The sequence below is a fragment of the Scyliorhinus torazame genome, chromosome 17 (assembly GCF_047496885.1).
Source record: "Scyliorhinus torazame isolate Kashiwa2021f chromosome 17, sScyTor2.1, whole genome shotgun sequence".
Classification (NCBI taxonomy): Eukaryota; Metazoa; Chordata; class Chondrichthyes; order Carcharhiniformes; family Scyliorhinidae; genus Scyliorhinus; species Scyliorhinus torazame.
The window spans coordinates 23,858,761-23,870,978 of record NC_092723.1 but is presented as its reverse complement, the minus strand read 5'-3'; the positions used below and the strand labels follow the sequence as shown (position 1 = coordinate 23,870,978).

Genomic DNA, 12,218 nt, shown 5'->3' with positions numbered 1-12,218 from the left:
GGCAAAAGAACTAACAAAATGAGAAAGCACTTTTTCCACGAGTGGTTAGGATCTGCAATGCACTGCCTGAGAGTCTGCTGGAGGCAGGTTCAATAGACTTTTATCAGAAAATAATTGAAAAGAAAATTACAGGGTTACAAAGGGTGGAGGAGAGGGATAACATGACATGTAGAGAGCCAACATAGACAGGATGAGTTGAGTGACCTCCTTTATTTTTATTCTTTCATGGGATGTGGGCATCGCTGGCTAGGCCAGCAATTTTATTGCCTATCCCTAATTGCCCTGTAGGTGGTGGTCAGCGGCCTTCTTGAACCTCTGTAGTCCATGTGGTGTAGGTACTCGCACAGTACTGTTAGGAGGGATTTCCTGGGATTTTAACCCAGCGATGAGGAAAGAATGGCAATATAGTTCTAAGTCAGGGTGGTGTGTGACTTGGTGGGATACCACTCTGAGGAACTCCAGTGGTGATGCCCTGGAATGGCAATGATTGATCTCCAACCACCACAACCATCTTCCTTTGTGCTAGATGTGACTCCAACCAATGAACAGTTCACCCCGATTCCCATTGATTCTAGTTTTTCCAGTGTTCCTTGGTGCCACACTTGGTCTGATTTCAAGCGCTGTCACTCTCACCTTACCTTTGGTTCTGTAACAATTCAATGATTCTAAGACTATCCTAAAACCTTGCCAATTGTACTTACTACTGAGTCACAACTTCCCAGTGAATTGATTTAAAACTATAATCTAGGGATTCCTTCTATGCCTGGCTTCATCTTGTCCGGCCCCAAAACCTCTGTCACGTTGCCTATTCCTCAATCATTGGTGACAAGTCTTCATTGGGCTCTCTCCCTCCACTTGGGCTCTCTCCCTCCACCTAGCTATGTCCATTAATTCAAAATCTACCTCAAAGAAAAACAAAGGCTTTTTCTTAATGTTTCATTTGAATTACTGGATCATCCATTTTTGAAAAAAAAAGATGAGGTCAATACAAATAGATTGCACTACTATGGAGCCGAAATGTTGTAAAACTATGTTTTTTTTAAATTCTGAAGGTGTTACATTAAAATAAAGTGAAGCTCACCTTTGTTATATGTTATATAAATGTCATGCAATCTGAATTCCAGACAGATTTAAAGAGAAACACTAATCTTTTGAAAGATTCAGACCATTTCCTTTTTCTCCAAGCACAATCTTTTTAGATCACCACCACCCCCCCTCAAATCTGCACTCACAAACACAATTTCATTTTTTAAAATAGTGAGTTCAGGCTTGCATTGTATCACATAGAAAATTCTTGCTTCCTCCTAGTGTCACCCATCCACAACTTTTTCTTTGACTTCATGATTGATGCCTTAACTGCATGTAGAAAATTTAGTTTTTTTTAACTGCTCCCCTCCTCGCCTGACTGAAGATGTTGATTCACTCGGGATTACTGTTTCGCCAGTAATATCAGCCATTAGGCATCACTCTTCATCCGAGAATTGACAAACTACAAGACTCTGAAAGGCATTCAAACTAGGCTCAATTCTGTCCACTGTGCATCTTTTCACATGCCGTTTCCAGCAGTAGTCACTCTGTAGTAACTCATAACAACTCAAACTTGTGACTTTGGAATATGTTGAGCACCTCCCATAACTTGGCAGCCACCTCTTTCAAAAAAACACCATTGACGAGAGATCCAACACTGGATTAGCTGCGTTATTCAGCCTTCTGAAAACTATGGCAGTGAGTGTTTGACAATAAAGACTTCTGCAAATCAACAAAAGTCCTCATGTACAGAGCACTTGGCATCACCACACTCCAGTACTACAATGAGACCTGGACTGTGTATCAGCAGCATAGAGCAATTCCATCGGCAATGCCTCTGCAACTTCCTCTGGATTCAACAGGAAGGCCATTGAAGGGCAGCACGGTGGTGCAGTGGTTAGTGCTGCTACCTCATGGCGCCGAGGTCCCAGGTTCGATCCCAGCTCTGTCACTGTTCGTGTGGAGTTTGCACATTCTCCCCGTGTTTGCGTGGGTTTCGCCCCCACAACCCAAAGATGTGCAGGGCATGTGGATTGGCCACGCTAAATTGCCCCTTAATTGGTAAAAAAAAATTGTGTACTCTAAATTTTTTTAAGAAGGAAGGCCATTGAACACACACGAATGTCCTTCTTGAAACCAGGTCCACAAGCATTCAGGCTCTGCTCCATGTGCCCAAAGATCTGCAGGCCGAGAATCTGCCTGGTCAGTCACATGAAGACCTATGGCAGAAACTCAAGGCCCTGATTAAAATTTATCTCCTAGTGGAGGGACAGCAGACAATAACTCAGCAGTAAGCGGCAATAATAATAATAATCTTTATTAGTGTCACAAGTAGGCTTAGATTAACACTGCAATGAAGTTACTGTGAAAATCAATGGGAAGCAATGCAATTTATTTCCTGAATAACTCAGCGTGTTGTGGTAATAATAGTGCCCTTAGTGCTCTTCTATATCAAAGCAGCCAACAGTAGGGTTTAGATTGAACGTGGGTCTCTCTGATCTGAAAGGTTCAGTGCTATACTATATGATACACTAAGTCACCAGGAAATTTGTACATTTGCCTCATAAAATATTTAAAAACTCTTGAAAATATCAAATAGTCTTGAATGAATTATGTACGATGGATTGAGTCCAGGAGTTAAACATCAGAATTTATTTTTAACTCTGTGACATATACCAGCCCCTCATAGTCAAATGCTCTGTTCTCTGGTTTCTACAGTGATGGTCAGTAACTAGTGGGTCAGGTGGATAACAGCAGAATTCCAGAGTAATCGCCCAATCATTTCTGGTTGCTCCTGCCTTTCAAAGCAGAAAACGAGGACCACTATTTACAGACAGCCAGGAATTCATTACTCCATACAATACATTGGCACCAGAATTAGAAACTTCTGAGATGTGATACACATTTTGTAAATAGCTACAGAATTTTGTGAGCAAGGATTCATGTAGGTCTCAGTAATTGATTATATGTCATTCGAAGCAATATCCTTAAAACAGATGGCTCCTCAAGGCTACCAGGAGAACAAGCGTTATTACATGTAGTAAAGTGCAGCATGCAAAAATTTTAATGCCTGCAGTGCTTCAGTATTTGAGTTCAAGGACATTTAAAAAGTAATCTTTCACACACCAATAATAACTGGGCTATCAGTTCCCTGCACGCATATAACACTAACAGGCTGGACAATGGAGGCACTGTGGTTTTCCACACTCAGCTTGATATTGTGCTTACCAGAGGAATCCAGTCTGTTGACAGCATAGATCACCTGGCTGTGAAACATCCAGAAATGACCATTGTTACAGGACAGCAAACACGGTTTGCATGGGACGACCACATGGTAGCCAACAGCATTACCACTGAAAATGAGAGAAAAAAAGTGATGATTCTGTATGATCTACTTTCACGGCTATCAAAATAAAATCCTCCCCAAACCACATCGTGCCCATTTCCCCTACATAAAACTCAGTCACAAAATTCTTGTGAGGCAGAAAATTGAAAACCAATCCATAGTATACATTTATTATATAGTTAAAGTAGAACATTTGACAAGAGTCCTGAAATACACACAGAAGTACTAAAGAAAACTGGGACTGAGTTTCAAAGGTGCTGAGGGGCTAGTTCAATTGGATACAGTTCAGCCTGGTATAGGACTAAGCCACACAGACCAGAAGGTTTCAGTCCCAGGTCTGTGCCAAATCAGCCAAGGTTTCAGTTCCATATCAAGTTACTCTGACAGCTTGTTCTGAGAACAGGATCAGACAGAGCTGTGCTGCTTTCCATAGCTGAAAGCCTGATAACGCTCACGCATGAAAAAATGGGTAGAGTGCAAGAGTAGCCAAAATCTATGGAAACAAAGCCCCAACCCAGCCCAGAACGGAATCAGCATCCTCAGGACAAGATAATGCACAGCAGCATTTTCTCTCCAAAGATTAGAACCAAAGCCCTCACAGCTACCTCTAACAATTTGCTTCTATAGAACAGTCAGCATAGAAAAAATCCCAAGACATGTTGTACTGGGTGAGGGATAAAACAGTAAGGAACCAGGGGCGAGATTCTCCGACCCCCAGCCGGGTCGGAGAATCGCCAGGGGCTGGCGTGAATACCGCCCCCGCTGGTTGGCGAATTCTCCGGCACCGGAGATGAAATGAAATGAAATGAAAATCGCTTATTGTCACAAGTAGGCTTCAATGACGTTACTGTGAAAAGCCCCTAGTCGCCACATTCCGGCGCCTGTTCGGGGAGGCTGGTACAGGAATTGAACCGTGCTGCTGGCCTGCCTTGGTCTGCCTTAAAAGCCAGAGATTTAGCCCAGTGTGCTAAACCAGGCCCTATCGGCGGGGGCGGGAATTGCGCCGCGCCGGTTGGCCGTTGGCCGGACCCCCCCCGCGATTCTCCGGCCCGGATGGGCCGAAGTCCCGCTGCTGGAATGCCTGTCCCGCCGGCGTGGATTAAACCACCTCTCTTACCGGCGGGACAAGGCGGCGAGGGCGGGCTCCGGGGTGCGGGGCGATCTGGCCCCGGGGGGTGCCCCCACGGTGGCCTGGCCCACGATCGGGGCCCACCGATCCGCGGGCGGGCCTGTGCCGTGGGGGCACTCTTTTCCTTCCGCCTTCGCCACGGTCTCCACCATGGCGGAGGCGGAAGAGACTCCCTCCACAGCGCATGCGCGGGGATGCCGTAAGCGGCCGCTAACGCTCCCGCGCATGCGCCGCCCGGCAATGTCATTTCCGTGCCAGCTGGCGGGGCACTTCCGCCAGCTGGGGCGGAAATCAGTCCGGCGCGGGCCTCGCCCCTCAAGGTTAGGACTCGGCCGGTCAAGGGGCGGAGGATTCCGCACCTTTGGGGTGGCGCGATGCTGAACTGATTTGCGCCATTTTGGGCGCCGGTCGGCGGACATCGCGCTGATACCGGAGAATTTCGCCCCAGATGTCAGATGCAGACTTAAAGGTTGGCTTAAAAGAACCATTAGTTGGAGCAAGAAGTGGAAATGCAAGGGTTCAGGAAGAATATTCGAACAGGAGCAGGTAGGTGAAGCCTACCATGTGTGGGATGGGTGGGGAGATTGGTGGGGGTGGGGTGGAATCAAAGAGTAGACAGAAAACATAACATTTTTGACTCTGGGGAGGGGGCGTGTCTGCTGGAGAGGGGGCGTGTCTTCTGGGGAGGGAGCGTGTCTGCTGGGGAGGGGGCGTTTCTGCTGGGGAGGGGGCATGTCTGTTGGGGAGGGGACGTGTCTGCTGGGGAGGGGGCGTGTCTGCTGGGCTGGGGCGTGTCTGCTGGGAAGGGGGCATGTCTGTTGGGGAGGGGGCGTGTCTGCTGGGGAGGGGGCGTGTCTGCTGGGGAGGGGGCGTGTCTTCTGGGGAGGGGGCATGTCTGCTGGGGAGGGGGCATGTCTGTTGGGGAGGGGGCGTGTCTGCTGGGGAGGGGGCATGTCTGTTGGGGAGGGGACGTGTCTGCTGGGGAGGGGGCATGTCTGCTGGGGAGGGGGCGTGTCTGCTGGGGAGGGGGCGTGTCTGCTGGGGAGGGGGCGTGTCTGCTGGGGAGGGGGCGTGTCTGCTGGGGAGGGGCGTGTCTGCTGGGGAGGGGGCATGTCTGTTGGGGAGGGGGCGGGTCTGCTGGGGAGGGTGCGGTCCGATGGGGTGGGGGCAATTCAATGGGGTGGGGCAGTCCGATGGGGTGGGAACGGTCTGATTCTCATCCATGTGTACTGTGGTGGGAGAGGGGCATGGAAAGAGAGGATGCCCCTACTTGTCAGCAGGGAGCAGGGGTGCAGGATTTGCATTCATTTAGGTGGGGTTCCAGCCCCCAAACCTCGCTATCGAGCCCCACACAAAATGGCAGCCAGATAGCGGGATTTGTGACGGAAATCCCTTGATCCCCACCATACATATATTTGCATGGCAAGGGATAGTGATCCCTCCTGGACACCGTTTCAAACGCCTGACCAAACCAGAAGCAATTCAGCTCTGGCAAGAGTACGGAGAATCCTGCCCATGAAGTCGGATATTACTATGACGAAGAAGTTTGGGCAGCATGATAGCACAGTGGTTATCACAGTTGCTTAACAGCTCCAGGGTCCCAGGTTTGATTCCTGGCTTGGGTCACTGTCTGTGCGGAATCTGCACATTCTCTCCATGTGGGTTTCTGTGTGGGTTCCCTCCGAGTGCTCCGGTTTTCTCCCACAGTTGAACGATGTGCAAGTTAAGTGGATTTGCCATGCAATATTGTCCCCAGGGTCCAAAGATGTGTAGGTTAGGCTACAGGTGTGCCGGGATAAGGTGTGGGAGTGGGCCTAGGAGGGTGCTCTTTCAGAGGGTTGCTGCAGACTCGATGGCCTCCTTCTGCACCGGAGGGATTCTATGATTCTAAGTTTTGAAGAAAGATCAACAACACAAAATATTTTAACACTCTCTCTCCACAGGTGCTACCTGGTCTGCTGTGCATTTCCAACATTTTCTGTTTCTATTTCAGATTTTGCTTTTGAATAGAACTAGCTAGCGGTTGAAGGTGCTAACCACGCAACCCAACGGGTTGATTAGCTTCCAAAGTTGGGGCACTCAAACCTGGTCATAAATTCTACTTGCCATCTATCCAATAATTTGTATGGGGTTAGTCTCTGCCCCATTCAAACAATCTGAGATCCCGAGGCTGGGATTCTCTGAACCCTCGCCGGGTCGGAGAATCCCCGGGGTGGCGGGGGGGGGGGGGGTGCGGGAATCGCGCCACACTGTCCCGATGCGGGCTCGCTGATTCTCCGGCGCCGATTTTCAGGCGCCCGTGGGATCGCCGCCGCGCCAGTCGGCGGCCGTTGAAAACAGCCCCCCCGGCGAGTGCCCATTGAGTTCGGCCTAAACCCGCGGCGTGGGTTACTCAGGTCCCACACGGCGGGACCTGGCAGGTGTGTCTGCGGGGGCCGTCCTGGAAGGGGAGGCAGGGGGATCTGACCCGGGGGGGGGGGGCACCACGGTGGCCTGGCCTGCGATCGGGGCCTACCGATCGACGGGCGGGTCGATTCCATGGGGGCTTACGTTCCTCCGCTCCGGGCCCCTGTCGGGCTCCGCCATATTGCCCGGGGGCCTGTGCGGAGACAGGAACTCATGTGCATGCGCGAATTTGCATGGCCGTGGCGCGCATGCGCGAACTCGTGCCAGCCGTAGCAGCATGTATGAACTCGCGCCGGCCATGCCGCGCCAGCTGGAGCTGCGGGGACCACTCCGGCGCCGACCTAGCCAACTAGGAAGGGGAGCATATCAGACAATTGAGGACCGTTGATGCCGGACTAGTTCACACCGCTTTTCACGCCGGCGTCAGAACTTGGCTGCGGGATTGGAGAATCCCGGCCCTTATATTTGTTTGAAGAATAGACACTCTTAAGCAGCCAATTTGCTCCCAGCAGGATTTCACAATAGGAAATGAATGACTACCTCTGTTGGCTCGAGCACCATTTGAAGTTCCTGTTCTTCTTCCAATGGTGCTTCAGATTTTTTTTACACCCACCTGAGCAGCAGACAAGAACTTGTTTAACATCTCATTTGAAAGATGGCACTCCAACAGAGCAACTCAGATTATGTGAGATTTGAACCCTTGACCTTCTGACAGAGGTGCAAGCGCTAACACGGAGTCAAGATGGCAACTAAAGAGCAGTAAAGAAAATGGGTGATGTTAGGGAACATTGTTAGGTTTTTGTTGGTCGAGCATATTGAGGAATAAGGAACCACGTTGAGTAGATGGGGTTAAATAAATCATGATCTAACTGAATGGTGAAACGGTCAAAGCATTGAATGGTCTACTTTTGTTCTTCTGGCTTGGATTTTAACTCAGTGCCGGGGGTCTACAAACAGTGGCCACTGCTGGGACTGCAGCTGGAGGACGAGGATGCAACAATAGACATGGATCCTCGATGTGTAGTAAATGAGGTCTGGGGAGTGCAGAGGCCAAGCAGGCCCCAACCAAGGAGGAGGCAGGGGTTGCTGAAGACAGGAGGCTCTGTGGCAGTGGCCATTGATGCCATGGGCCCCTCTGTGGCCAATGAATACCCACGATGAAGGGCCTCCTCACAGAGGAGGGTCTCCTGGCAGATAATTGCCAGTGGAGGAGGGAAGAAGCCCTTAATTTGAACATTTGAATGGTTACAATCAATTACCTTCGGGTGGGTTGTCTATCTGCAAATTGTGCTGCTGCTGCAGCCTTCCCACTTCACATTCCTCTAGAGGAGTTATGTGGCTGTAGTTATTCTTTCACAAGGTACCGCAGAATCCAGACGTTCTTCAATGGCCATTCATTTATGACTTCCAATTGCAGCAGAGAACAAACTTACCATTTTAAACATGCAATGTCTTTTATTTTACATTTGCAGCTTTCTGTGGAGTAGCAATTTCCAACAAAGTCCACGGCTCTGTAATTTAGAACAAGTCAGCATGAAGTAACAGCTGCAATCTTCATCACTTAGTAGGACGTTCCCAACCAGAATAATTGGCCCAACAACATGTCTACAGTCTGTCACACCAGTGTTCAAACCAATATAGGAGCCAAAGCAATGCACCCACGACAATATTTTTTCTGTAGGTAATCTCAGCAAGGGCAACAGTACGCATGTCTTTCTTGATTTAGTCTGCAGAGTTCCTGGTCCTGATTGCCACCCAGCAACCTTTACTATGTTTTTTTACTGGTGTGACATTGGATCTGAATAGGACTGGCTTCAACAGTAGCCTCGTCAAATTACTCATACAAAGATTAAGCAATTTGGAGAGGTGCCAGAGTCCTGCAGTTGCCAACTGAAACAAACGGTGAGGAGAAAATAAATTGTGAATTATTTGCATTTTGGCAACAGTACATGGGATTTCTTGGTGAAAAGATACTCAGTATCTAGTTGAAAGGCAAGTTGTAATTAGGGCCTCAAAGAATCAGGGCCACAATATGTTATGGAAGGAAATTTCAGGATAAAAATCAATAGTCGCTTAGACAAGTACAGGATAATTAAAGAAAGCCAACATGAATTTTTTAAAAATATTAATTTAGAGTACCCAATTTTTTTTTCTTCCAATTTTAGAGGCAATTTAGCGTGGCCAATCCACCTAACCTGCACATTTTGGGTTGTGGGGGTGAAACCCACGCAGACATGGGGAGAATGCGCAAACTCCACACAGACAGTGATCCAGGGTCGGGTTTCGAACCCGGGTCTTCAGCGCCGCAGTCCCAGTGCTAACCACTGCGTCAAATGCCTCCCGCCCCCTGCCCCCCAACATTGATTATTAAGGAAAAATCATGTTTTACTAAATTGCTGGAGTTTTCTTTTGAGGAGGTAACAGAGAAGGTTGCTCAGGGTAATGTTAGGCAGCATGGTGGCACAGTGGTTAGCACTGCTGCCTCACTGCGCCGAAGACTTGGGTTCGATCCCGGCCCCGGGTCACTGTCCATGTGGAGTTTGCAGTCTCCCTGTATCTGCATGGGTCTCACCCCGCAAACCAAAGCTGTGCAGGGTAGGTGGATTAGCCAGGCTAAATTGTCCTTTAATTAGAAAAAAATTAACTGGGTACTTCCAATTTTTTTTTTAATGATAAGGGCAATGCTGTTGATGTGTGGAGTATGGATTTTCAAAAGCCATTTTTAACACAGTGCCACACAACAGACGTGTGAGCTACATCCTGGCTCTTGGAATAAAAGGGAAAGTAGGCATTTGGATAAGAATCTGACTGAGTGGAGACAACACAGTGGCGCAGTGGTTAGCACTGCTGCCTCAAGACGCCGAGGTCCCAGGTTCGATCCCGGCTCTGGGTCACTGTCTGTGTGGAGTTTGCACATTCTCCCCGTGTCTGTGTGGGTTTCGCCCCCACAACCCAAAGATGTGCAGGCTAGGTGGATTGGCCACGCTGAATTGCCCCTTAATTGGAAAAAATGAATTGGGTACTCTAAATGTATTTTTAAAAAAAGAATCTGACTGAGTGACAGGAAACTGAGAGTAGTGATAAATAGTTGTTTTTCTGATTGGAGGGAAGTTTGTAGTGAATTTCCCCAGGGGTCAGTGTTGGGACCCTTGCTCTTCCTGATATATTAATGATCTATACTGTGGTGTTCAGGGCATGATTTCAAAATTTTCAGATGATACAAAGATTGGAAACAGTTTCAATGGTAATGGGAATAGTTAAATAATAGTAATAATCTTTATTATTGTCACAAGTAGGCTTACATTAACACTGCAATGAAGTTACTGTGAAAATCTCTTTATTGCCACACTCCGGTGCCCGTCCTGGTACTCTGAGGGATAATTCAGAATGTACAGATTACCTAACAGCACGTCTTTCGGGACTTGTGGGAGGAAACAGGAGCACCCGGAGGAAACCCATGCAGGCACGGGGAGAACGTGCAGACTCCGCACATTCAGTGACCCAAGCCAGGAATCGAACGTGGGACCCTGGTGCTGTGAAGCAACAGTGCTAACCACTGTGCTACCGTGCCGCTCATCTTGAACTTCAAAAGAAGTGGGCATATTGGTGAATTGGGCAGACAATTGGCAGGTAAAGCTCAATGTAGAGAAGTGGGCAATGTAGAGAAGTGGGAGGTGATTCAATTTGGCATGAAGAATATGGAGAAACAGTACAAAATAAGGAGATGCAGGAACAGTGGGACTTCGGTGTATCTGTACTTAAGTCATTGAAGATGGCAGGGCATGTTAAGTGGACAGTTAATAAAGCATGTAGTATCTTAGGCTTTATTAATAGGGGCATTGAGTGTAAGAATAAGGAGGTCATAGGGGCATTGAGTGTAAGAATAAGGAGGTCATGTTGTACTTGTATAAGACACTAGTTAAGCCTCATTTGGAGTACTACATCCAGTTCTGGGCCATACTCGTGGAAGGATGTGAAAGCATTGGGGCTAGTACAGAGAAGATTCACAAGAATCATTCCAGTGGTAAACAACTGTAGCTATGAAGATAGATTGGAGAGGTTGGGTCTGTTTTTCTTCGATAAAAGAAGGCTGAGAGAAGACCGAATAGTGGTATTCAAGATCCCGAGGGGCATGGACAGGGTAAATAGTGAGAAACTGTTCCCACTCAGAAAAGTACTAGCGGACACAGATATAAATAATTGGCAAGAGGAGTAAAAGTGATGTAAGAAAAATAAAATTCACCCAGAGCGTGATTGGAGTCTGGAACAAACTTTCTGAGCAAGTGTGGAGGCAGGTTCGATTGAGGTATTCAAAAGGGTATTGGATTGCTATCTCAAAAGAAAGAATATGCAAGGTTATGGCGATAAGGCAGGGGAGTGGGATTAGGTAGAATGCTCTTTCAGAGAACCAGTGCAGACTTGATGGGCTGAATGGCCTCCTCTGCAGTGTAAAGATTCTGTGAGGGTTTTAGACAAGGTGCAGAAAAGATTTATGAGAATGGTTCCGGGGATGGGAGACTTCAGTGACATCTACAGATTGGAAAAGCTGGCAATGTACCCTCATTTATTTTTCGCCCAGAGTGTGCAATTTGTTTAAGTACACAGTCCCTTTGCATTTCTTTGTGATGGTACTTTAAAGCTGCTGACCTGTGCCCAGCTTGCGCAGGAGCCATCAAGTTGCTGAGCAGCTGACTTCCAGTGGCGTGGGCGAGCAGGGCGGCTGCAAAAAAAAGAGCTCCCGCCGGTGGCCACGATTCGCGGCGATTTCAGGGAAATCCCCGAGTCTTCACGCGCCTCCCCGACTATCGTCGGCCTTTGGGGCCGCAACGAGCAGCCAGCGGGACCGGTTTAAAAACCGGCGAAGAACCCCGCGCGGGTGTCGGGCGGCGGGGGCGGAGGCGCCGGGCCCGGCAGGTCAGAGCAGCGGGGGCGGAGCGACGAGGAGGCCGAGGCAGCAGGCCCGAGGCCAGGGCACCATGCAGGGAGGGTGCTCACGTCGGATGGCTCCCACCTAGGAAGAAGAAAGAAGGTTGAAGCCTGGTCCCAGGTGAATGCAGAGGAAAAAGAAAAAAGATTTAAGGAAGTTTGGTAAAAGTTTTTTTTTTCAATAAAGAAGAATGTCAGATTGATGAAGGGCAGGAGGGTGAAGGGGGAGAGAGGAGAAAGGAAAGAAGATAAAAAAAACAATAAGCCGCTAAAGGATGCGAAAAGCAGCGTCGAAGAAAGGAGGAAACACGGGTTCGCCGCCGAAGGAGAAGATGAGCAAAAGTGTTGACAGGATGGCGGAAGCCAAACTGCAAGGCGGGGCCG

General features: G+C 48.6%; 1 protein-coding gene across 3 annotated transcripts in view; it reads right to left on the bottom strand.

Annotated features, from left to right (window-relative positions):
* LOC140393787 (protein FAM72A) overlaps positions 1–12,218 on the bottom strand; it is a 60,243-nt gene that overhangs the window by 38,171 nt on the left and 9,854 nt on the right. For all 3 annotated transcript variants that reach the window (XM_072480208.1, XM_072480209.1, XM_072480210.1), the window contains exons 2-3: positions 8,342–8,419; positions 3,256–3,380 (exon numbers count right to left, since the gene is read on the bottom strand). In XM_072480208.1, coding sequence (XP_072336309.1) covers positions 3,256–3,380; positions 8,342–8,419 — 203 coding nt within the window. The remainder of the gene's footprint in view (positions 1–3,255; positions 3,381–8,341; positions 8,420–12,218) is intronic.